Source organism: Martes martes, assembly GCF_963455335.1.
Source record: "Martes martes genome assembly, chromosome: X".
NCBI classification, from domain to species: Eukaryota; Metazoa; Chordata; class Mammalia; order Carnivora; family Mustelidae; genus Martes; species Martes martes.
The window spans coordinates 91,067,342-91,095,181 of NC_137897.1; the positions used below are offsets into that span (position 1 = coordinate 91,067,342).

The following is a 27,840-nucleotide window of genomic DNA, read 5'->3' on the forward strand; positions in this document are numbered from 1 at the left end:
GCAAAACCCAATTATCGGGTGCATTTGTAAAAAATTCTAGAAATAGGCAAAGTAGATTTGTTTATTCGTCTTTCTCAGCCTACCAGCACTGGCCAAGAAGGAAAATTATGAACCTTCTGAGAATTAATGTGTTCTAGAACTCCTTCTGCAAGGAGATCGAGAACCTAAGATAGACAAGTTTAAGAAAAGTTTGCGAGGCCAACTGGTGACTGGCAGGTGTTTTTTATAAAGACAAATAGTTCATTGTGAAGGAAAATGTGTAATCATTTATCAGCTGTTGGAACTATTTAATAATAGCACCATGTGACATTAATTGCTATTCCAAATAACACGTGGCATGGATGCAGAAAAGGTAAGCTGTCAAACGAAGCTGCGTGCGCTTTGCCTCATTCCCAACAGCAAACTACGAACAGGTCACCAACCGGATTCCCTTCTTTCTGGGTACGCAGCTATCTGCTAGTTCCTTGACCCGCTCTGTGCTTGCAGGTAATCCCGGGACTGACTTCCGGCTGGGAGCATGTGGGTAGACGAGATGTATGGCTCTTTCTGGCCTGACCCGTATGGGCCTCACGCCTGCCAGGCTCCGTGTTTTCTCTGCTGACTGACTGGAGAGGACTTCAAGGCCGGAAGAGGCGGAAGAGGCAACAAGGCGCAAAGACCCGTTGCTGTTCCGAGGAGAGCCACCTGCCAAGGACACCTACACTGGACTGTGACAGGACCAGGAATCTGCGCATACGCACCCCTGTCTTGAGGCTGGTGTTCACCAGGTGTGAAGGGCTAAGTGCTCGCTGCCTCTGAGCACAGGACTGAAATCACTTGACCAGTGGCTCTGAGGGGAAGGTAATCTTTTTTTTCCAAAGATTTTACTTATTTATTTGAGAGAGAGAGAGAGAGAGAGAGCGCACAAACAGAGAGGGAAAGGGAGAAGCAGGCTCCGCTGAGCAGGAAGCCCAATGCGGGGCTCCATGCCAGGACCCCGGGATCATGACCTGAGCTGAAGGCAGACGCTTAATGGACCGAGCCACCCATGTGCCCCAGGAAGGGTAATCTTTTTTTTTTTTTTTTTTAAAGATTTCATTTATTTGACAGAGAGGGAGATCACAAGTAGGCAGAGAGGCAGGCAGAGGGAGAGGGGGAAGCAGGCTCCCCGCTGAGCAGAGAGCCCAATGCGGGGCTCCATCCCAGGACCCTGAGATCATGACCTGAGCCGAAGGCAGAGGCTTTAACCCACTGAGCCACCCAGGCGCCCCCAGGAAGGGTAATCTTGACGAAGGGGGTCTTTCAAATTCATACAGGGCTTCTCCCAACATTCAAGCTACCACAGATGGAAAAATTATTTTCCTCATTATGTTTAACTCAAGAGAGATGTAGTGAGATCTGCGCTGCCAATTCCTCACTGGGGAGGAAATCCGGTGACACTCTCGTTGTTTGGGAATAGCTCAAAATTTTTAGTTCTGACTTAGTGGGGTCATTTGCAGATAAAGGCAGCAAGATCTGGCACAAGGCCCTGACAGAATCCTCATACCATCTTTCCCCAAAACATTATTCCCTTACAATCCTAGGTCAAGAACAAATCTCTTAGGTCATTTCACAGAATGTCTTCTCACTAGACAAGATGGATCTTCTCGAAGATCAGGGAACCTTGACCTCAGAAATGTAACTCCTCTTAGCGTTTCCACATGTCTAATTGCACAGAGACAACCAGCACTGAGTTTCGACCAATGAAGTTAGGCCTGGTCAAATGACTGTACTTCCTTGGATAAAAGTCATTAATAGTAATCCAAACTGTTCGGTGCTCTCAGTTCTGATCACCTGAATGTTGCCCCCCCCCAATTAATGAGAGTCAAATCAGACAGTAACAGGATGCCTCAGACCAAAATGACATTAAATGCTTTTTTATTGAACAAAAAGAGATAAAACATGGAAGTTGAAATCACTGAGCAAAAGCAGCTCCCCAGGGGAGGCTGCTACACTTTGTGCTAAATAACCTTATGAATTGAGAGTATACAGAACACGGATAATATGCAAGTTACCTCAACAGCAAAGGAGAAGGCGTAGATTACAGTTTTGGAAGGAAAAATTTGGTCAAGTGACAAATTTAGTTGCTCAACATTTCTAGCCCTTGTCCACCTAAATTCAGTAGGATTCTCAGTGTGCGCTACTGAATTCCCATTTAAACGGAAGCTGCTTTTTGGTAGAAATTTAAAAAGATCATTCATGTTTATTTGATGTGCCATTCCATTTTTAAAATTTTGTGTCTGCTCAATGTACGTGTGTGTATGTATTTATACACACTTTAGAAACCCCGAACTCTTGTTTCTAAGTAGAGGGGTCATGCTGTTTCTTTTTATTATTATTATTATTATTATTAATACTGGTGAATTTCAGTTATTATTTCTCCTGTGTGTCTAAGAAACTTCATATGTTTTCAATGCGCCCACGCAGATAGGTGGGTTGACAGATATGTCAAAAATACTTTATGAAAAGAGGGAGGTAGCTCATGCGAGTTGGCAACCTTTTGTCTATTGTTTCCTGTTGGAGCAAGCTGCCTCCCTTCGACATCTCACAGTCAACGATGAAAGGAAAACTTTTTACTTTGAAGCCGAGTTAGCACAGTTGTACACTTACTACAATCCACCTTCGAGTTGGTTCGCTGGGCTTTCTAATGTAAGATGACGAATACCTTACACCCAATACACAGCATCGAAAAAGTACTGAAGAAACATTTTATAGACAATATCTTGGGTTGTTTTTTTTTGTGTGGTTTTTTTTTTGTGTGTTTTTTTGTGTTTTTTTTTTTTTTTGTATGTTAAACATCAGCTTCAATGGGATACATTTCCAGAATGGTTTTGTTACCACTTTATAAACACTCTAAGCCAAACAAACAGCACAAATAACATCAATGTTGTCTTTTTTTTTCCAATATCTGTATCAATTACTGGAGGCTAATCCTAACATACACTACTAAAGGGGGCGCAAAAGAAGAGAATTCATGACACGCTGCAAAGATAGGACCACAGCATCTTAGTCACGGGGTGGGGATGATCTTAAGGTGCAGAAAGGGGGGACTCTCTAGAAGGTGACGGTGTGGTTTCTTCGGGTGGGAACACCGTGAGTGTACAAGCTCGGATGCCACCGAGGGACTCTGGGAGATCAAACACCTTATGCCACTCATCTTTGTCGGGGTCATATTTCTGCACTATCTCCACCATACAGCGATTATTCCAGGAATACCCACCAACCACGTAGATCTTATTTTCAAAGACCGCGACCCCAACATCGCTCTGCCCCCTTAACATGGCAGCAATTGGGGTCCACTGGTCAAGGATAGGTGAGTAGTATTCACAGCTTAGGACATCATCATAATCACTTGTGCCTCGGAAGTGATTGCCGCCAATGACGTAGAGCCTCTCGCCCACCGTACACATGCAGTGCAGGCCTCTGACCGTGGTCATCGGCGCCTTCTGGATCCATTTGTCGGTATCAGGGTCAAAGCACATGAGCTCCTTTTGGAAAGTGTCATGAGTGATTCCTCCTAGAGAATGAAGGTAGGCACAAGGGTAAACAGATTATGATAAAGATGCAAAAGTAAATAAAAGGCTCTCTATCCTAGATGGCAGATGTTGAGCCAAATGTTATGGATCTTATGGCTTATCACTAGTGTTCTTATAAATATCTGCCCTCCAGACGTACTTTCTCTGGGATTAAAAATCCAGAAGGTAACACTTTCAGCTTCTTAAAGAACAACAACAAAAAAATCTAGCTTATGTTATTGCAAGGACTTTCTCAAGTAGAGAGCCGTGGAATTTAAGAGGCTTTGTTAAAGGAAAAGAGATTTGGGCCACTTTTAGAGCTGGGTCTGCTGTAAATCTCATGTCCAAAGGATCATGCATTTCTTTTAAAAAAAAATTTATTCATTTGTCAAAGAGAGAGAGAACAAGTAAGGGGAGTAGCAAGCAGAGGGAGAAGCTGGCTTCTTGCTGAGACAAAGAGCCTGATGTGGGACTTGATCCCAGGACTCTGTGATCATGACCCAAGCCGAACTCAGATGCTTAACTGACTGAGCCACCCGGGTGCCCCCAGAATCACGTACTGCTCCTGCTTTGGGGTGGGCACACGCTGGCAGCTGAGTGCTGGGCTCAGGCATCTGAATTCCAGTTGTCCATTTCCGTACTTAACCATCCAAGAATCTCTACTCCTGTTACCTCATTAGCATTGAGACTATGAAGTCAAATCAATCAAAATGCTTGGAAAAGTTGACAATATTATGCAAATGTCCCGGCATATGAGACTACTCAGCGTTGTTTGTTTTTGTCGAGTTTCTGTTGGGTGGGTGCAGGAAGGTAATGTCATCTGCTCTCAGAACGGACAAAACTAGATGCTGAACATGTACGGAATCTATGATCATTTCTGAGAACAGTTGGTAGATCATTAGCAGTCTGCTGTTGACCCACTGAGTCCGTATCATCTACAGAGCATGTTCTGAGATCACACAGAAATCAGTCTACAAGGAAAGTACTGGACTCTATGTTTTGTGGATTGGCGAGAGAGCTACACAAATTTTCAGTCATATCAATCAAAGTGCTCCTATCTGGGGGCCAGTCGGCAATCACTGTTTCCTCTCTGCTTTTAACTCTTTTTTTTTTTTTTTTTTCCAGTTTGAGAGTCAGCTCTGGTCCTATCCTATTCTTGGCCAGGGAGGTCATTTGTGAAATGCACGTTAGCTATGGCGAAGTGTCACGAGAACAATTTCGTGTCATCCCCCACAAGGACTTGGAGCTCTCATTATTACGGCATAGCAGCTATACACATGAAATAGGTAGAGGGTGTAAGTCATTGATTAGTGGAGCATATGATTTCCTGGATGGCTCTTTCAATAGAAGACACCCCGTAGTTTCTCATAAATTTAACTCCCCAAACCTGTCAATCACCCATTCAGGGCCTTTCGCTGATCCCTCCTGATTATAGCTTTCATAAGGCAGTAGCGTTCAGAGACCCAGACCACCACCATCACCTTAATGCTTTTGCTTTCTAATAATGTAACTGCTGGCCTGGCACCGGCAAGCTCTCAGGAGAAAAATGTGTCAAAAGTAGACCACGTCAGGGCCAGATGAGAAGAAGCAGCCTAACAAAGTAAAATGTCAATAGTGGAGGTGAAGATTACATTCAAATGAGACTCCTTTCTGCATCTGATGGAAGGATTATTTCAACACTAACAGTCTGGGAATGAAAGTTGTTACTGCAACAAATGGTAGCCATTTTAGAATCTGTTATCAGAAAAATATATGCGCATGTGGCCAACACATATATAGGTAATCAGCATGGAATCATTCACACAAGGACACCACAGTCAAGTCCCCTGATAATGCTGAGGAAAAGGGAAACCCCTATAATTGGTTGCACTAAATGAGGGTGTGACCATTATTACACATTATGTATATTATCAGGAACAAGCTTACACACAGTAGAGTTTATGTGTTAAATGATGATATATTTCCTTATAGACTTTGGCTAAATGTAAGCTCAAAATGAATTAAGTGTCGCTACAGGGACTATGAATGGGGGTTGTTGGAGTACAGGGTTTATTAGATTGTAGAGCATGGGCACCAAAAGGCAAGCTGGAAAAGCTGAAGGCTTTCCAGTTTCTTCCAAGTTATGCATTCATAGCATGACTGGTTTGCTGCTAGTCTTATGAACTCTTAGAATACCAAAGGCATCTGTACGCAAATGCACATGTACAACATAGCTTCTAAAATCACCACAAATTATATTTTGATGATCCTTTTTTCTGGATTCTTTTTTTTCTGGATTATCTTTCTACTACTGTAGGAAAGATGGTACCATAGTTAAAAGTATATGTATTATATTAATCACATCTGTGTTATAATGGTTTACCTGAAATATACATGACTCCTCCATACACAGTCCCAGCATGGCCATAGTGGGGTTCACTCATTTTGGCAACATAGGTCCACTCATTTGTTCTTGGATTGTAACACTCCACTGTGGCTATTGTTTATAAAAAGAAAAAAAAAGAACAGACAAGAAAATAATTTAAAATTTCAAATTTAGCAACGAGCTATTTTTCCCTTTAGGTAAAAGAATAATATTTAAACAACGAAACCCTATCTATTACAGATATGAGATACTCTTTGGGAGGTCTCTTTTTTCACTTATTGAGATTATATTACTAAGATGAACCATTAATACACTTTACATTAGACTAGAGGCTCATGTGATAATCTAACACATCTCCGTCACTGCAGAGGTTGCTAGGATTTCTTTCTTTTCTTCTAGTATCTTGTTACATCTTTGTAATTTGACATTCCTCCCATTTCCTTGCTCTAAGTATGTGGGAAGATGAGGGTGCCTGGGTGGCTCAGTCGGTTAAGCGTCTGCCTGAAGCTCACGTCATGGTCCTGGGGCCCTGAGATCGAGTCCCGTCATCGGACTCCCTGCTCAGCGGGGAGTCTGCTTCTCCCTCCCCCCTGCCCCCGGCTCGTGCTCTCTCTTGCTCTCATAAAAATAAATAAACCGAATCTTTAAAAAAGAAAAATATGTGCGAAGATGAGAAAATCATAAGGAAGAAGAAAGGTCAGTTCTGATCCACCACCTAGGAAACTAAGGTTCATCGACAGGAAGCAAAATCTGAGGTTGAGAATGAACGTATGTATGTACACACACCACGTGGCCTATGTTCTGGCTGCCTCTTGCTTTATTTCACATCCGGACTACACAATAGACATTGGCAATAATTCTTCTACATTTATACATTAAGGCCAATATCATTGTAGCCAGTCATGCTCCTACTAGAAGATGACTGGCAGCGTGGTATGACAGGAAGATTTCTAACAGGGGCACTTCCTTTCAGTAATAAATTTATCATCTTTAACAGAAAGTATTTTGGAGAAGTGACCTCAACCTATTTAATTATCACTCTGTTATAACCTCAAGAATAGAATGACAGATAGAAAACATAATCCTTTTTTAAGAGGCAGAAAGATGTGCTCGCTTCAGCAGCACATATAATAAGAGGCAGAAAGAAATAGGGCTGTTCCGAGTACTCTGTTCAAAGACACAAAGTCTCGGGGCACCTGAGAGGCTCAGTCAGAAGAATGTGTGCATCTTGACCTTGGGGTTGTGAGTTCGAGCCCCACGTGGAATGTAGAGACTACTTAAATAAATTAAACTTTAAAGAAGAAACAAACAAAAACCCCATACAAAGTCTAGGTAGACTTGAAAAGTTTATACTATTGGCAACTTGATTTCTTATCTCCCCTAACCCTGCTTTTTTCTTAGGAATAGAACCACGACACTGCACACAGAAGCGCCCTGCTAGACTCAACACTCAAGTTTCCTTGAACCTGGAGTTGACCGTATGATGTAGTTTTAGGCGATGGAACAGAAGCAGAAATCTACTGAGTGGGGCCATCTGATCAAGCCACTGGAATGCCTAACAGACGAATCATCCCTTGAACAAGGTTTCTGATTTAAAAAAAATAATAATAACATGAGAATGAGCGATGCATTTTCTACTCTATTCAGTAATTTCATTTCTGTACGAAATTGACTACATGGAGCACTTATTTCTCACCTAACAGCTCCTACATTATACCACTTCTCATATCCCTTCACTGATTGCCTTTTGCACTGGCTTCAGCTTTACATTTTTGGGCTCATCTCAAAGGCTTTTCCTGTTCTCATTTGATCTACTTTGTTGGTTTTGTTCATTGCTTTAGGCCTGGATCCTAACCAACTCTATTTCTTCTTCTTCTTTTTTCCCCCTCCCAACTCTATTTCTTCTAAATCCTTCCATTAAGTAGCCAGATCCTGCAAAATCCACCCCCCAACAAGAGCTATTGCCACAATTCATGGCAAGCTGAAACTGATTGATACCGGTTTTGGCCATTTGTAGTCACTGGGCGTCTTCTCTAATGTTCATTTCCATTTGCCTTTAGCACGACTTTCACTTAATTGACAAGCACGATCCTAATGGACATACATTATTATCTCTTTCTCTCTCTCCCCACTTATAGAGGATCTAGTATATTGATTGGTACTTGGCATCAGCAAAGTAATTAATGGTAGGGTTTTAGCTGATAAAAAAAAAAGTACTCTAATCACACATCCTATCAGTGAAAGGGCTTTAAAAGACTTCCAGAGATCATCTTTTCCACGTATCTGATGGCAAAGACAAGTTTTACTATAGTTCTATGCTTTCCTTAATGGAAAAATTCTGCCTTGAACTTTGAAATTTCTAGAGTGTCACAGTCTCTCCTTATGTCTAATTCAATCTATTCTGATGGAGTTTCCATTACTTTCCTCCTATTCCTTTTGGAGTGGAGCTAGCAATTGAATAGCTATTCACTCTTTATGATTATTAAAATTTTCCCATGTAGAAAGATAATGCCATTCTTCTGTCAGTGAATTAATTGCATTTTTTCCCTAATAGGGGTTATAAGAATCCATCTATATTTTCTCATACAGGAGTAACCTAAGTGTAAGACGGGTATTAACCACCAATAATATAAAAACTATGTAATAGTTCATCATCCCTCAACTTTTCTTCTTCAAGCTAAATCATTCGTATCCTTCAGCTTTTCCTATCATTAAATATTTACTCTCAACCTCTGGACTGTCTCCATCAAGTACTGTTGCTCTAAGTCAAATCAAGAGTATTTAGTTTTAAAATAGAACACATCTGATTAAAAGTATATACACACACAAGTCCTTATTTTCCATATTCTCAAGGCAATGGGATATAGGCTCGTATCAAAAACCTTGATAGGGGAAGGGGGCAAGGGATGATGCAAGGGACAAGACAGTGTTTCTGTCATAGTTTATGAGAGGTAGGAATGGCAATGAACTAATTAGGAAAATCTAGAAGAGGGTTGGGCAAATTACAGCCGATCAGCCAAATCCAGCATGCTATCTGCTTTCTGTATGGCCCACAAGATAAACATGTGAATGGTTTTTTTTTTTTTTAAGATTTTATTTATTTATTTCACAGAGAGAGAGAGATCACAAGCAGGCAGAAAGGCAGGCAGAGAGGCAGGCAGAGAGAGAGAGGGAAGCAGGCTCCCCGCTGAGCAAAGAGCCCGATGCGGGGCTCGATCCCAGGACCCTGAGATCATGACCTGAGCCGAAGGCAGAGGCTTAACCCACTGAGCCACCTAGGTGCCCCAAACATGTGAATGGCTTTTTACCTTTTTTAAAGAGTTGGGGGAAAAAATCAAAGGAAAAATGTTTTGTGACTTATGAAAATCATGTGGAATTCAAATGCTGGTTTTCCTATAGAAAGCTTTATTGGAACACAGCCTCACCCGTTTGTTTATAAACCGTCTGTGGCTGCTTTTGCAATATGACAGCAGAGGCGATTCGCTGTGACAAGATCCTATGGCCTAAGACGCTGAAAATATGGACTTTCTGGCCCTTTACAGAATTTCACTGACCCTTATTCTAGAAAGTCACCTTCAGTGACGTGCAATTTCAGTTAGAGACCCTCTCCAATTTGAGAATTACATGTAGGTTGCTTAGTTCACACCAATCATGAAAGGTTCGTAGTTGGCTCAGGTGATTCTACTGGAGTCCAGAATTGGTCCCAAGGGATGTTGTGGGACTTACTTGTTCTTTTTGAGAGTAGGCAAGGGATGAACCCTGAATCACCACTGGAACCACTGGTGCTTAATGAAGAAAACTGCAAATCCATGAAGGGATATAGGGGCAGTTGATAAATTTCAGTCATTTTACTGCATATTTATTTGGAAAAAAAAAAAAAAACCTAACACGTTTTTCTGTATGTTACTTCATTATCCGAAAGCTTGGCTTATTAATAGTTAACAGAAATGAAACCTATCTGAGCTGTCATATTTCTCTTCAATATAGAAAACCTCAATGGAAGATCGATTTCTTAAATTACAGAAGTTTGAAAGATGCCAGGAATAATGGACTCCTCTTCCACTGAAGTGACAGCTCCTCTAAGCTTCACGTAGCTTCCAACTGTACCCGGTGTCAAAGGAAAGCAGCATTTCTAAGGAATTCTACTGTAGCAATATACCAGGCTCACACACACATTAATAAGATCTTTTTGATGTACTATGGGCGTAGGTCCATCCATACACACTCCAAGAAGGGCTTTTAAAAGGCCGAATGCATTAAAACGATCTAAAACGTCTTGCAAATGCTGCCACTCTTTTCTTTTCAGAATTACATCTAGGAGATGGTCATTGCATACATGCCGAATAAATAATATAGTGGCACTAAATGAACCTAACTAATATTTTTAAGAGAAGATTTTAGTTTTAAGTAATCTCTACACGCAACGTGGGGCTTGAACTTATAACCCCAAGATCAAGAGTCACATCTTCTACTGACTGAGCCAGTCAGGGGCCCCGAATCATTAAATTGTTAAATGACTCTCCCATTGATCCCCATTTGCCTGCCACCCCCTTCACCCCCCTTCTCTATTTACACAGGCATATTAATACAGCAATGTAATCAGTTAAGATGGGAATGCGAAGTTACTATAACAGATGTTCTTTTTTTAAAAATATTTTATTTATTGGACAGAGAGAGACACAGTGAGAGAGGGAACACAAGCAGGGAGAGTGGGAGAGGGAGAAGCAGGCTTCCCGCTGAGCGGAGAGCCCAATGCGGGGCTCGATCCCAGGACCCTGGGATAACGACCTGAGCCAAAGGCAGACGCTCAACAACTGAGCCACCCAGGTGCCCCTATAACAGATGTTCTTGTGTGTGTGGAGGGCGTTCCCATAAAAAAAAATTATGGAGCAGGAGAAACGTTAAAAACCCAGCCTCTGGGGGCGCCTGGGTGGCTCAGTGGATTAAAGCCTCTGCCTTCAGCTCAGGTCATGATCCCAGGGTCCTGGGATCAAGCCCCACATTGGGCTCTCTGCTCGGCGGGGAGCCTGCTTCCTCCTCTCTCTCTGCCTGCCTCTCTGCCTACTTGTGATCTCTGTCTGTCAAATAAAAAAATAAATAAATAAAAATCTTTAAAAAACACACACACACACACAAAACCCAGCCTCTGGCTGGAACATTCAGAAATATAAGCAAGAGTCTTTTTAGGACCTAAATCTGCTATTCTACGAAAACCATGGGTCCAAGAAAACTGGAAAGGGCGAGAGACACATATACAAAGAGAAACATTATTGATAAAGAGAATTCAGAAGAAGTCAACAGCACAGAATGTGAGGAGACTGTTTTAAAACAGTGTACTTCTTGCTCCCAAGTACGCTTAAAATAAGGAGAAAGTCAAAGGAGGTGGGGTGGCTTGATTTCACTGCACTTAAGCCAATCAACTGATTTTCTAAAAACAAACAAACAAACAAACAAATCCTTCCAATATATTTTAACTTAAAATATTTACTACAGATTGGCTTTTGCTGGGTATGCTGATTTTAAGGTAAACAGTCATTTTCTATAAAAGCATACTTACTTATAGATGACAGGAGGTAATTTCAAAGGGAAAGAAATGTCATTGGCCTTTAAATGGAATCAGAGTTGTTTCTTGGTATTGAGGGCTTGTGTCTCTATTACAACCATCTATGTATTTGTGAAACATGCAGTTTACAAATTTAGATAAAAATGGGCCTCCATTTACCATCTGGAGGGGTAATCATTTTTTAGGCTATGTAAGTCATTATCCTTAGGTTTAAACTCTGGGAGATTGTGATGTCAAAACCTAAATAGAATCAAATAGTTATTATGAATTAGGAATAGCTCATGAGAAACATGCTTCTCTTGTTTCTTTTTACTTTCAAACTGAAACGCAGAAGGCTATTTTTAATAAGAGATAGAGGGTGTGATTTCTGAAGGTCATGAGCAAGGAAGGCAGCCGCCTGCCCAACGGGGTTGTCTGCTTGTTCCCAAATGAGTCTAACATGGCAAGAGCTCAGCAAAAGAAAGCCTCTAGCTTCTTGGTTTTATGTAATGACCGTCCTTGGCCTGAAGAGGATAGATTCTCAGAAGAATAAGGCCTCGTTCCACCTATTAATTAGAGGGGATAACGTCGATAAGGAGCTCTTTCTCCTGAGGAAAGAAGGTCTGAAATGGCCACTCACGGCCAGGACTGATGACCTACCATTTGTAAACTGGCAGAGATGATCTCCTACGAGTGGTTCTCCTAAGAAAGAGCCAAATCGCTCGTTACAGCTTCTGAATATTTCCAGACATCCCCTAATTTAAAATAGTATCACAACATGAAAATAATGTGTGTGGGTCAAGTGAGGAGACCTGAAATGACAATTCGACGCTAAGGGTACTGGTGCCTCAAATGCTTTGAACAGCCTGATTATTACAATAGATCGGGCAATCTGTGTGGCTCATGATGATGCCCCCGAGTCCAACCATTTCGAAAGCCCGGTCTTGGGAAAAATATTACTGTGACAACAAAGGAAAAAAAAAACTGCAGGTAGGAAAGATTAGTCACATTAAGATGCCCCTAACAAGAAAGGGCTTGATCAGGTAGAGAGCGTAAGAGCTGAGAGCAGTTCTTTTTGCCTCCAATAAATAGCTTATTCTTAAATCCATTAAGCTACCAAGAAAAAGATTCTGATAATTACTCTCAATTTATCCAGAGCCAAGGCCAATATTTTCCACGTCCCCACCATTACAGAGCCCGGAATACTGGTCAACTACAAGGACGCTATTCATCGCAGAATAAAAGAGTGGTGAAAAAAACAGGCCAAACGATGATGGTAATGACAGATATGGAAGGCGTGACAGAAAATGCGGTCTTCCTGACTTCTTTTTGGACAGCTACCTTATTCCAATTTCATCTAAAATAACAAAATTAGAGTACATTTATGTAGCCAAAGTACTGCTCTATGTTAACTGCACTTGAGACCAATCTTTGATTACGGAGACAAAAAAGTGGCCATCTAATAAAGCTTACCAGAGCAGTTTACGGTGAAGAAAATTGTTTGGTATTTCACTGAGAGAATGATTTTTTTTTTTTAAAGATTTTATTTTTCATTTATTTATTTGAGAGAGAGAGAGCAAGAATGTGTGAGTGGGGTGAGGACAGGGGAAGAACAGAGAGAGAGGGACAAGCAGACTCCGTGATGAGCATTGAGCCTGACGCAGGACCCGAGCTCATGACCTGGAGATCATGACCTGAGCTGAAATCAAGGGTCAGACGCTTAACCGACTGAGCCACCCGGACACCCCAAGAGAGAATGATTTTTAAAACTAATACTCACAGATCACATTACTCACGGTAAATACATTTGGGATAATAATGAACTTTGTACATTTAATTGACAAAGAAAATTACCTTTCTATGTGGTCTAGGTTCTAGGATAGGGTAAAAGATTATGTAAAAGAAGAAACGATAACAGTCCTCTGTAAGGAAGGATTTTAACCTGTGCAGTAAAATATTATGTGGGCTTTTAAAAATGGAAAATAAGGAAACATGCCAGACTTCTGTCCAAGATTCTATTAGAATTTAAATGAGCAGAATATACTTTGTAGTTACACTGTCAAGATGAAAACCATACACACTGCCAAATAAAATATTCTGCAACATACTGATATATTCCTAAGATATCATTTGTACCCTGGCCAAAAATATAAATCCGGATTAGGCATACAGATTGTCTCCGATATTTCCTGAGCAGAACAGTTTAAATGAAACCCTAGCTACATTTTTGTCTTTAATTTTCCAGAACTGCTTATTTTATGATTTAATGAGAATTTGGGGGTAAAGAAATTAGCCTCTCTGTTTAACATAAATGCACACACTTACGCAGTTCACCAGCTGCATTTCGCCCACCGACTGCATACAGATATCCTTTGAGGGCACTTAGGTGGAAAAAGGTGCGCTTTTCATTTAAAGATGCAACCTGCATCCATTTATTGTAGCGAGGATCAAATCTGAAGACCGTATCGACTGCCGTTTTTCCTTTTGTGTCATAATTGCTCTGTCCGCCGACGACATAGAGGAAATTTCCAATGACAGCAATGCCATGCTGGTACCGTGGGGCATCCATGGGGGCTAACGATTTCCATTCATGGGCCTTTTCATCATACATGCGCAATTCCTTGCTGACAACCAGCTGCTGCCTCAGAACTCCTCCGAGTGTGACCAAATGGGTGGTGTCAGAGCGAATGGCAGTCCTGTCTGACTGCATCACTGGCTGCATGTATGGCATCATTTGGTAATTGCTGGCTTCCAAAAGGAGATTCACACAGGTATTGTCAGTTCTCATGAAATCCACGGTTTGCACATAATTGATGAGCTCCTGCGGTGTCATCAGTGGAAATCGTATGTTCTTCATTAATTTGGCAGCAAAGTCCATCCGAGGCTCTTCTAGGCGTAGCCAGCGACAGGTAGCCTTAAAGAGCTCAAGTTCAGTGCAGTGCTTAAGGCTATTACTGGAAAGCACAAAGGCAAGACGCTCAAAAGGGAGCTTCAAGAACTCCCCAGTGCTCAGCAATGCAGGAAAATTCTTCAAGACAAAACTGTTGACATATTTATCTACTTCTGTCAGATTGTAGGTGTTGGCAATCCGACCAACTTCGACACAATTGTCTAAAGTGACCTATTAAACCAATAAGAAAAATTAAAATGCTACCAAGTTCATGACGCTCCCAGTCTGGATAACATAAATACCTGATCTAGAAGAAGAGTAAACTAAGCTTTTTACTGTCCATATAGATGCCAATCAAAATTCTTATCTAAATACATTAATAATCTAAAGAGAATTCACAAACCACCTTTACCTAGTCCCATAGAAAGGTAACCAAAAGAAAATTATCCACATCACATCAACAAGAGAAAGGATAAAAACCCTGTAATCCTTTCAACAGATGCAGAAAAAAGCATCTGACAAAATATAACATCCATTCATGATAAAAACCCTCAACAAAGTTTCTTTAGAGGGAACAGACCTCAAGCATAATAAAGGCCATATAGGAAAAACCCACAGCTAACAACACACTCAATGGGGAAAAACGGAGAGCTTCTCCTCTGAGATCAAGAACAAGACAAGGATGTCTATTCTCACCACTTTTATTCAACACAGTACTTGAAGTCCTAGCCACAGCAGTCAGACAAGAAAAAGAAATAAAAGACATCCAAATTGGCAAGGAAGAAGTAAAACTATCAATATTTGCAGATGATGTGATATTATATATAGAAAACCCTAAAGACTCTACCAAAAAACTACTAGCACTGATAAATGAACTCAGTAAGGTCACAGGATACAAAATCAATAAACAGAAACCCATCGCATTTCTATATACTAACAATGAAGTAGCAAAATAAGAAATTAAGAAAACAATCTCATTTACAATTATACCAAAAATGATAAAATACATAGAAATAAACTTAACCAAGGAGGTAAAAGACCTGTACTCTGAAAACTATAAAACATTGGTGACAAAAAATTGAAGATGACATAAACAAATGGAAAGATATTCCATGTTCATGGACTGCAAGAATAAATATTGTTAAAAAGGCCATACTACCCAAAGCAATCTACGCATTTACCAAAAACCCTATCAAAATACCAATAGCATTTTTCACAGAACTAAAACAAACAATCCTAAAATTTGTATGGAACCACAAAAGATCCTGAATAGCCAAAGCAATCTTGAAAAAGAAAAGCAAAGCTGGAGGTATCACAAGTACAGACTTCAAGTTATATTACAAAGCTGTAGTAATCAACGCAGTATGGTACTGGCACAAAAATAGATACATAGTTCAAGAGAACATAAGAGAAAACCCAGAAATAAACCCATGATTATATAGTCTATTAATCCTTGACAAAGGAACAAGAACATGCAATGGGAAAATGACAGTCTCTTCAACAAATGGTGTTGGGAGAACTGGACAGCTGCATGCAAAAGAATGAAACTAGACCACTTTCATACACCAGACACAAAAGTAAACTCAAAATGGATTAAAGGCCTAAAAGTGAGACCTGAAATCATACAAATTCTAGAAAGAGAGCACAGGCAGTAGTTTTTCTGACATCAAATGTAGCAACATTTTTCTAGAGATATCTCCTGAGGCAAGGAAAAACACAAGCAAAAATAAACTATTGGGACTATGTCAAAATAGAAACTCCTGCACAGCAAAGGAAACAGTCAACAAAACAAAAAGACAACCTCAGAATGGGAGAAGATGTTTGCAAATAACATATCCAAAAAAGCGTTAGTATCCAAAATATATAAAAATTTATACAACATGACACCAAGAAGACACAAATAATCTGATTATAATATGGGCAGGGCAGAAGACAGGAACAGACATTTCTCCAGATAAGGCACTCAGATGGCCAAAAGACACATGAAAAGATGCTCAGCATCACCCATCATCAGGGAAATGCAAATCAAAATCACCATGAGACATCACCTCACACCTGTCAGAATGGCTAAAATCAAAAGCAGGAGAAATAAGTGTTAGCAAGGACACGGAGTAAAAAGGAACACTCATGCACTGTGGGTGGGAATGCAAACTGGTGGTAGCCACTGTGGAAAATAGTATGGAGGTTCCTCATAAAAGTAAAAACAGAACTGTCTTATGATCCAGTAATTGCACTACTGGGTATTTACCCAAAGAATATGAAAACACTAGCTTGAAAGGATACATGCACCCCTATGTTTATTGCACCATTATTTACAATAGCCAAACTATGGAAGGAGCCCAAGTGTCTGCCAATAGATGAACAGATAAAGAAGATGTGATAGACACACACACACACACACACACACACACACACAGAGGAATATTATTCAGTCATAAAAAAGAATGGAATCTTGCCATTTGCAACAACATGGATGGATCTAGAGTGCATAATGGCAAGTGAAGTAAGTCAGAGGAAGACAAATACCATATGATTTCACTTATATGTGGAATTTAAGAAAGAAAACAAGTGAACAAAGAAAAAAAGAGACAAAACAAAAAACAGATTCTTAACTACAGAGAACAAACAGATGGTTACCAGAAGGGAGGTGGTTGGGAGGATGGGGGAAACAGGTGAAGGGGATTAAGAGTATACTTATCTTGATGAGCACTGAGTAATGTACAGAATTGCTGACTCAGTATATTCTACACCTGAAACTTATATAACACTGTATGTCAACTACATTGGAATTAAAATTAAAAAAAGAAAAGTGGACAACAAATATTTACTGAATATTGAAGAACTTAAAAAGTATCAAAATCAGTAGATCAGAAGTTGCCCTAAGAAACAAAATTATAACTTGATTATGGCCAAAATAATTCCTTTTCTCTTCTTGAAAAATGTATGTTCCCTCTCAAAAAAAAAAAATACTAAATGAAATTCTGGCTAGATGGAAATTTTGGAAAAACAGAGGGTTATTCTATTGGGGTTCACCTTAATCCACTTCTCAGTCATGATTCTTGAAAGGTACATTGCTAGCAAAAGCAAACTGAAAACCTCTTATATGGGATCTCTAGATCTCTCTTTCATGTAAACAGTCATGGTTCATTACTGTAATGCATTTTGATTCCTTCAAAAGTCATTGTTTCTAATGAAGGGAATTTAATAAGGCAATTGTTCCTAGGGTGAAGTTATTTTCACATTATTTATGTGGCAATACAAGGAAAGGAATCACTTCTGTGAGGATTGGAACAGGTGTAGCACCGCCAAACTTAACTCACGGCACAGTTAATTTCTGGCGTCTATGATGATGGCTTGCCACGGTTTCCCTTGCCATTCTCCTACTCCCAGCATACCCTAGCTCTGCCTGGAGTCAAAATGAGCCTAGAAAAGTCTCCCCTGCACAGAGGACAACGCAGCAAAAATGGAAAATAGGAAAAGAAGACAAGCGATGGAGAGGCTCATCTTTAGCAAGATGCGCCTTTCTTTCTGATGCTTTCATAACTGGTCAAAAGTGAAAACAGGAAAATCATATCAGCAAATATTATGCGAGGCACAACTCACGGAAATAAGGCTACCATACAAGTACCTGTGTGTCTACAAACACACGAGCAGGTCACAGGCAAAGGACTCAACTCTTTTCTCTTAATTTTCTCAGTGTGTGTGTTCACATATGTCACGAAAACTTCACGGACGCAACTGAATCGTTAACAGGTTGGCCGGTGATTAAGAGAAAACTGGCTACTCCTTGTATTATCCTTTTATTTAAAAGCTGAAATGAGACTGAAATAATTACTCCTCCGCATAAAATATCAGCCCAGGTAAGACATATCATCACTGAACGCTCTAAGGTCACTGCACACACACAAGGCTATTTTCATAGATTGATTACTCAGGAAGAATTTGAACAATTTTAAGCATCTGATCTGCTTTATGGGAACTGCCAAAAAATTTTAATTGCTTTGTATCCTTAACAGCTATATATTAAAAAGCTAGCTAAAACAGAACTGCAACACAAAAGAAGTAGGAAAAATAAATGAAATTAGAAGTCTTTTGAAATACACAGTTTCACTCCGTTCAGTACCTTGCATTTCCAATGCAGTTTAATAAAAAAATACATTTCAATCCAATTTTAGGTGTGGCAACGTTGGCGTCTCATAAAAGTTTGCATTGTGTAAATGAGGTTACAGTCCATTCCCAGGTGCCCAAATCACCTCGGGTGGCAGGAATTAGTGTCTGGGGTAATGAGTCCACTTTCTGAAGCATGAAAGACGGAGCCTTTCCCCAGAGCAAGGGTAATTTGCACTTTGGAACCCACTGACTAGTATGGATGAGCAAAAACTGATGAGAACACAAAAATAATTATTCCCAGATATGCGGATTCTCACCATTAGGGATATGATGGCCAATAAAACCCACAAAAAATGGGAACTTCAAATAGGCAAAATGATACCGTCAGTTGCTGGTGACCAAATGTAAGTCTCAATTTGTAGCATATAAAATGAACAGAGAGAAAAAACTAAAAACCAAACTATATAATTTAGAAATGTGATTAAGGTATTTAGTTCCTTCCCCTTTTCCCCCTTCAACTTCATCCAATAAGAAAACAATTAATAAAATGACAGTATTAAAAAAACCTACCTTTGATTTAAGGGCATTTGGAAAATATCCTCTATGTATCAGTATCCTCAGAGACAGATACACAAAACTGCAAAAGACCTTGACAGAACTCCTAGTATATCCAGATAGCTGCCTACTCTTTTCTTAAAAACCACCAGAGAAAGGTATTTCATAACCTCCCAAATTGTCGTCTTCTTGACGGAAGGACTAGCATTTTCTATACCCCATGTACAACAGCTATCTCACTGTGGGTATATAATGAAGGTTAAACACTCTAATTATCAGCAATATAAAAATTAAGATGTGAAAAGAGATACAACTAAAAATAGAATACATTCTGAATTAGTATAAAATATTACTAGACCCTTAATTTTTAAAAATGAAACCCAGATAAAAACTATGTAATAACAAATTAGTTGTTTATGAAGTTCGTGTCATCAAAGCTAAAACAATTAATCATAGATTATAGGGATTATAGAAGCAAAATCTAGAATAACAGTTAACAATATAAGCAGATCAAAATGATGGGATAATGGTAAACGATCTTGGAAAAATATGCGATTATTCAATTATGGCTCATTTTCATCCACCTCTCAGTCATGATTCTTGAAAGTGCTTCAGTTAACATATACCCAAATATTTAGCCTAGATAGTATTCAATAATGGATATGTGCAGTAATGTAACATTTAATGAAATTCATGTATATATTAGAATTCATTACATTTTAAAATATAAAATACCAAGTTTAAAGCTTATTTTAAAAAAAGCTCATAAGTGGAAAGAACTCTAATTTCATCTGAATATATAACCTGGCCAAAATTCCAAAGAAGAGGGATTACAGACATGAATTCAAATATACATTAGTGTTTTAAAGGATAGAGAAGCAAAAAAGGACAAAATTTCTCAACCACTTATGAGAACCAATAAAATTGTTTTTAAAATAATCAAGTGCACATCTAAGTTTCCTCGATATAAAATATTATAAATTATTCTATTGTAATCAAGCCACCTTCCTAGGTCACCCTAAAGGCAGTTCCAGGCATCATAATTTTCAAAGTGGTGTTCTCATTAACACACTGTTACTCATTGCTGCTATATTAAATTGTTCAAATCACACTCAGTGCACCTAAACATTTCATTACCATCACATGATATTTTAATGACAGGTTTCATCAGCAATCTGCAATGTTATTTTGTTGAAGATCACTGTGTTCTACAAATAAGCTTCCACTTAGGAGAAAAGCAAAAACAAAAACGAGTATCTGCTTCTATACCTTCAAGGAAAATGCAAAGACTAAGAAGTTAGTTGGCAAATTTGGGGGGACTCCTCAGATAGTCAATGCACCAAATTCTCCTTGGTGGCATCTAGTTTATTAAGATGGGAGCCTGACATCAAGAACAACCAATGCAGAGAGAGACAAAGCGTGTCCATAGACTGGGAAGAAGTCAAATAAGCTACTTTGGGGAAGGGGGAGCAGATGACGGAAGAGACATCTTGTCCCGGGCCTCCTTCCACAGGTGGGAACATCACAGGACACAGGGAAGGGACCTTCTGGTAAGAAGAACAAAAAGACGATTAAAAATCAGAAACTTCCTGTCTCAGGCTTTGTGTCTCTTCACATTCTAACTGCCATCTGAGGGGAATAATGATGGTGTGTCTCCAGCTTGGGGGGTCCAATTGTCTTACCACTTTGCACTTTGAATGCACATCCCTTCTTGGATACACTATTACATATTATAATGGTCATGGGAGAATGGATTGGTTTGAGCCTAGGTTGGGCCTCTGCCTCCCCTACAGAGTCCCACATGGCAGATGGGCAAGGATGCAGTGATTCAAGTTACAGGGAGGAATAATATTTAGGATATTTAACAACCAGCACAGTGTGGTACCAGCTAGTGAGAACAGATGCTCAACCATAGACAACCAGTATCTGGGTGTGACTGGCTGAACATCTGCCTTGACAATGAACTCAAGAATGGTTTGGTTGGGGGAGGGGAGGAACAGTTTTGATTCATTGTAAAATTATCTATAGCAGTTTTCCTCTGATTTGCATTAAACCTCCCCAAAGACAAAAAAAAAAAAAAAAATCTGAAAAGACATGTTTGTTAATTTTTATGGGAAAATCCAATTTAGATCAAACAAGGAATGTGAAATATAATTACTATATAGGAAATTCTGACATCAAGAACATTCCCAAAGCTCGCTGTTAATACCATCACTGAATAGCAAAAGAAACTGTCTTTTCCAATAATGTCTTCTGATTGCCTTCATTTTTCCCTTGAGAGAACTCCTTTTTCCTCTGCCTTTTGCCTCTCCTACATATGCATCTCCTTTCTTTTCATTTTAAAGATTTATTTATTTTATTTGAGAGAGAGAGAATGGGTGGGGAGGGGCAGAGGGAAAGGGAGAGGGAGAGAGAAAATCTCCAGCAGACTCCCTGCTGAGCGTGGAACCTGATGTGGGGCTTGATCTGGTGACCTGAGCTGAAACCAAGAGTGGAACTCTTAGTAACTGACTGAGCCACCCAGCCACTCCTCACCTCTTTTGTTTTCCACTGTCACTAATTCTTTTTTTTTTTTTTAAGTTTCTTTCTTTTTTTTTTAAGATTTTTTTTTAATGTATTTATTTGACAGAGAGAGATCACAAGCAGGCAGGCAGAGAGAGAGAGAGAGAGAGAGGAGGAAGCAGGCTCCCCGCTGAGCAGGGAGCCTGATGCAGGACTTGATCCTAGGACCCTGAGATCATGACCTGAGCCGAAGGCAGAGGCTTTAACCCACTGAGCCACCCAGGCGCCCCTGTCACTAATTCTTTATTATCCTCGGTTGCCTCAATAAATTTTCTCTACATTTCATTGTGACTTCCCACCCCAATCAGTGATAATAAATGTACAAGGGGAAGCAATGTTATACAGGCATCAAGGAAAAAACACCACACAACTTTAAAAAGAAATGAGTTTAAAGAAAGTCTAAAGCACAATGGCATCTTCATTCTCTGATTAAATATGCTTTTATATAAAAAGAAAATGGTTTCTTGCTCACCTTCATTCTGGTTTGTTTATTCTGGATAATTGTATATTTAAATTATAATATTTCAGTTCAATGACAAATGTCCTCCTTAAGCAACCTCATGTTAAAAATTGGGGTTTGTGGACTAGCCTGTAATCCTCTGTAACAGTAATTCCATGGGGCAAATGCTAGATGTTACACGTTCCAAATAGCAGACAAACGATAAACAAAAAATTTAACCACAACCTGTTTGTAAAGCAGGGAATGGCTACACACTATTTAGCATGCTGTAGTTATACAATGTCATAAAGACAAAAACAAATACAATTTTTAGGCCTGTAACTAAAAGAAGGCCATTTTCCATCATCTCCATGAGATAGTTGAGCAAATGTTTTTCGTTGAACAGATAATTTTACCTACTCTGCCTTACATCCTTTGCTGTTATCCCTTTGTATCCATTTCATAGGCCTCTTTTCTACAACTGGCAAGAAAGAAGCATAGCAAGAACAAAAGCGCCAGATTCCATAAACTATAATACTAATTAACACCTTAAGAGAAAAGCATTACTGTAAAAGATGGCAAAGTTGGGAGGGGAGGGCTTCTTGTTCTATGGAGCCTGATGTTCTGTTCTAGAACACTGGTGCTTCTACCTCACCAAATGTGAGCGTGACTTTATTATCGTATTTAAAGTTATCGTTCAAGGGGCGCCTGGGTGGCTCGGTGGGTTAAGCATCCAACTCTTGATTTCAGCTCAGGTCATGATCTCAGGGTCATGGGATCAAGCCCTGAGTGGGGCTCTGCGCTCAGCAGGGGGTCTGCTGGAGATTCTCTCCCTCTCCCTCTGCTCTTCCCCCACCATTTGCACTCTCTCCCTCTCTCACATAAATAAATCTTGAAAGTTGTCATCCAAAACCACCATAAAAATGCTTTGTGAGTTATTCGCCGAGTCACATTTTCATCTACACAAATGATTAAGAATGGGATAGACCAAAATTATATTGGAAGCTAATTTTTCTTTCTAAAAACTCAATCCCAAGCAGTGTTTGGCTTATGTGAAGTATAATCACACCATATCACTAAAAACATAAACCGACTCACTCAAAACCTTTGGTTTAAGCACAGAATCCTTAAAATATGAGCTCATTCGGTTTAAAAACTATCCATAATCTTAGCTTGTGGGAAAACTCAAAACAAATCTACCTTTGAAAAATACATTATCTCGAAACTTCCAGTTCTTATAAGTAGAAAAGACACCCAAGGGCGACTCTTCCGCCTGATCCACTTGATTGCTGAGAAGGAAACAGGAAATAAACAGGGTGAGGCTGAACATTTAACTAAGAAATGGAACGCCTGCAAGAAGGATGAAGGAAGGGGTGCCTGGGTGGCTCAGTAGGTTAAAGCCTCTGCTTTCGGCTCAGGTCATGATCCCAGGGTCCTGCTCTGCTCCGCAGGGAGCCTGCTTCCTCCTCTCTCTGCCTACTTGTGATCTTTGTCTGTCGAATAAATAAATAAAATCTTTAAAAAAAAAAAAAGAAGGATGAAGGAAAAGCTGGATTTTATATAATCCTTATGCTAATAATCTACCAACTGTTCTAAAAAATAGAACAGTAGAGTAGATTCTGAGATGGAATTATTTCCACAGTAAAATCACACAGACATATCCTCTGCAAGCAGGATGAAAGACAGGTTAAGTAGAATGGTGCTAAGAAAAGAGGTGTTTCCTCTGAGCTTGTAGAAAGTTCTAAAACCAAGAGAGGGAGGAGTAAACGATACCACAGGTAAATCTTTGTCAGAGATAAGCCTCTTCTCCATTAGAAGTGGTTTTTAGGATGCCTGCAGAGGACACTAGAAATGAAGAACATAATCTTTAAGACAATATTAAGTGTTCACAAAAATGAAGAATTTTCCAAACAGGTAAAACACAGTTATAATAAATGCTTCAAACAGGTAAAAGAACCGACATTCTGATTATAAAAAAATTGTCACTATTGCAAAATTACTAGGATATCTTCTTTAAATAAACTTGTTTCAGAGTTTTCTAGAACAAAATTGTTTTCTAATGCTGTTACTTTGACATTTGTATGCTTTTATGACTTCTCATAAATCATGATTTAGGGGCACCTGGGTGGTTCAGTCAGTTAAGCTGCTGCCTTTGGCTCAGGTCATGATCCCAGGGTCCCAGGATCGAGTGCCGCATCGGGCTCCCTGCTCAGCAGAGAGCCTACTTCTCCCTCTCTCTCTGCCTACTTGTGCTCTTTATCTTTCTGTCAAATAAATAAATAAATAACTATAAAAAAAAAAGTCATGCTTTATTCCATTTGGTCCGTCTCTTTCAGGTAAAAGAACAGATCACAACCAGTATCTAAAGTTATAAATACTAAACTCTGGTATTACAGAAGAAGTCGACAATACATGTCTATTATTAATGATTAGTTCCAAAGAAATAACCACACTGTACCAAGTTTGGCTCGGGACGACCACGTGTTGCTGGGATCAGTGTGAAGGACTGTTAAGAGTCTATAAATATAAGCCTTCAGGTTATTACTAAGTTCATTATTGGCCTTGATACATTTAAAAAATACATGTAATTCAGTTCGGGTTTTTTCTTGAGATGAAGCTGTCAGATGATATCAGTGGCACAAAACTAGAGGAGAGATGCTTATAGGTCCTAAGGGGAAGGATCTTGTGTGCTTAAGTTAAAAGGAAATTCAGTGTTCAGATTCAGTAAGGATGACAAACAGTATCACGGGAAATAAGCAAACTTCATGTGGTTACTTATACAGTAGTGAATAGGGCAACACAGAGCAATGTTGTAACACCAGACTGCCTTAAAAGTGTGAAAAATAGCAGTTAATTTAAAAGTTTATAAATAATAGTGAGACAGTAGTCTGAGTCCTTTAAAATGGAAATACAGGAACGAAACAATTTTTCAATAGCCCAGCTAAATTAGCTGTGGGCTGACTCTGTAAGATAAGGAGTAGCTTATTAATAAAATCACTAAGGACATGTTCTCTTGAAACTTAGGGTTTGAAAAGCTCAACAGCAATTATTTACCAATATAAGAACTGATATGAATTTAAATCAATTATAGAAAAATGTATTACCCACTAATTTAACAAATTGGAAAATATATCAAAATTGACCACTGCCATCATTTCCAGTCACAAAAGGCAGCTCTATAAGCTCTAGAAATCTTCTTGGCAATATTTCTTTGCAGCCAAAGCATTTCATTTCCCAGAAGTCAATAATTTAAGGATCTCCAATAGGGTGGTACCTTCAGGAACCATGTGACTGCTATGGAGTTCGCTGATTGGTAGTTGTGCCCCCTCCTATCTCTTGAAAGAGGCAAAAATGATTCAGTGGGTGATGTGTTTCTATGGAATTAACATTTGTATCTTACAGGCTGTCACACAGGTGTTACTTCTTCTCAAGACCTAGCTCCCATATTGAAGGAAGAAAAAAAAATTACTGAGCCTAGTCTAAAAGACTTCGAGAAGTTCAGATTATGCTTTCATGGAATCCCACCTAAGAAAGCTTGCCCACCTAAAATCATGAAGGCAAACAAAACCAGATTAAAACATATAACGTCAGTAAACAGGTTAACGTGTATATTGTTATCAAACACTATTACTGTCTGATGTCATGCGATTACGCGGAAGGCTTTTAGGAAATGAATCTGTTTTGTAAAAAAGACACCTGTACTATTTCGCTCTCAACTTCATTCCAGAACACACACTCCCTGAGTCCTCTCTCTTAAGGGCCAAAGTTTCACATGCCTACATAACCAATTCACCAGGCTTTCCACAGGCTACCTCAGACCGTATCGCAGGAAAAGATTTGAAGATTTGAAGACGGCTTACCCCAGATATGAGAAATACTTTGCAGAAGTCCAAAACCGGCAGAATCTGAAGAAAACTGGCAGCTTCCAGGGTGTCTTGAAGGTTGTCCATGTTAAGAGAAAGCTTTGCAGTATAAATGAAATCAATAATTTTCCTTAAGCCGACTTTGCTCACACCGTGAAGCTTAATGCACATTAAATCTTGTTCTTTCATTCCACCTTAAATAAAAAGACATTCAATGAAAGGAGGGTGGGTAATTTAATTAAGGTCAAACTCACTTCTGCTGCTAATTAGATGCAATAAAATCAAGGAAGAGTTTTATTCTATGTAAGCATTCATATCAGAGTCAGACTTCTACATATTTTACAGTTAAAAGAAAGTCCTTAAGAAGGAATAGCTCTATACTAATGGAAGTCGTATATAACGCGAGAGCTTCCAAAACGTTCTCCTGTCACTTCCTATCTTTTGATGGGTTCAAGATTGTCTTAGTCAGACCCAGAACCTCTGGTAGAGTATCCAGATGTGTAGCTGGAAAAAAGGAGTTGTGAAACAAAAGTGGACAGAAGTATGAAAAAGGCACATCTGGTTCCCAAGTTTTAAAAACCACCACCTACATGTACTGGGTGTATATTCCTTTGGAAACGATTTCTTCTTGGAAAGGCAAGATCTAAAGAACTGAATTTCACTTTAGAAACAAAAATATGGAAATCTGCCTTTTTCAGGTTGTTTTAATGGGGGTGCAGAATTTAACAAGCCACCCTACCTGTGAACATTGCCTTGAAGTAATCACTAGCAGAGGCCATCATGACTCTATGCACAGGGAAGGCATCATCTGTGTCACCAGGCATCAGGGTCACATCACAAAGCAATCCTTCAAGTCGAAGCTGGTCAAAGCCCTACACCAAGAGCATGAGTTGAGCCACAAATCAGAGTGAAATGGGTATGCCAATTCTTGCCCACTAAAATTCTGTATATACGTTTGATGGGTGTTTTAGAACATAAAACCAATAGAATAATTAATTACTCAGAAGAAACCCAAACAACTTACTTGATGTGTGACAACGTCGATTTAATTCAAAGTAGGAAAAGGTAAAATTAAGACCAATTTAGATTAAGAGCACATATGGGAAGAGTATATACATTCACTTCCTTATGCAACTACTGGCTTTATCTTATTTTGAAAAGAAATTACCACATACGCTTTCATTTTCCTGCGTCCAGGATTAGGGTGGCAAATAACACGCTTTCTGTAATAATGTATTTATAGTTCTTCTATTGTACATTCTGGACACACCCTGTTCTTTTTAGCTTTTGTGGGGTTTTTTGCTTTTTAAGGATTTGTTTTTTATTTGAGAGAGTGAGGGAGCATGGGGATGGGGGCGGGGTGGAGGGGCAGAGGGAGAGGGAGAGAGAGAATCTGAAGCAGGCTCCTCGCCCAGCACAGAGCCCACATGGGGCTTCATCTCATAGCCCTGAGATCAAGACCTGAGCCGAAACCAAGAGTAGGACACTTAGTGGACTGAGCCACCCAGACGCCCCCAGTTTTTGTTCTTTCTGAGAAAGAAAGGTATAGAGAGTCTGTGTTAATTGCTAGACAGGAGTTCCTTTCTACTAACTAGATTGTTCCATCTCTTTGAGATGCGGTAGATTGCTGCTGCTTGGTCAATTATCTTTCAGGTATCAAGTTTGGACTTTAATTAGCTTTGGAAAAAAGAGCTCAGGTAGTGCTAACATGGGACATAACTGTTCCCAAATGCCTAAAGTTCAGTGGAGAATTAATAGGTTGTCACCCACAATTCGGGGCCCTTGTGAGAAGAGGCCCTATTGGTTAGCTCTTTTGCTCACTCCCATGATGATCCCAACCTATGACAAATAGACAGTTGTTCCTTTGGTCTCTTCTTGGAAGAATGAAACAATTTAAGATGATAATAGGCTGGTAAAATGCACAAAAGGGAGACAATAAAAAGTAATTTAATACTGAGGCTCAAAAATGAAGATTTTAGCA

General features: G+C 39.5%; 1 protein-coding gene across 1 annotated transcript in view; it reads right to left on the reverse strand.

Moving 5' to 3' along the window:
• Positions 1-2,804: 2,804 nt before the first annotated feature.
• Positions 2,805-27,840, reverse strand: part of KLHL13 (kelch like family member 13) — a 42,646-nt gene continuing 17,610 nt past the window's right edge. The window contains exons 2-6 of the mRNA XM_080795768.1: positions 26,599-26,731; positions 25,857-26,053; positions 13,766-14,561; positions 5,896-6,009; positions 2,805-3,535 (exon numbers count right to left, since the gene is read on the reverse strand). Of these exons, the coding sequence (XP_080651894.1) occupies positions 3,048-3,535; positions 5,896-6,009; positions 13,766-14,561; positions 25,857-26,053; positions 26,599-26,731 (1,728 nt within the window). The 3' untranslated portion in view covers positions 2,805-3,047. The remainder of the gene's footprint in view (positions 3,536-5,895; positions 6,010-13,765; positions 14,562-25,856; positions 26,054-26,598; positions 26,732-27,840) is intronic.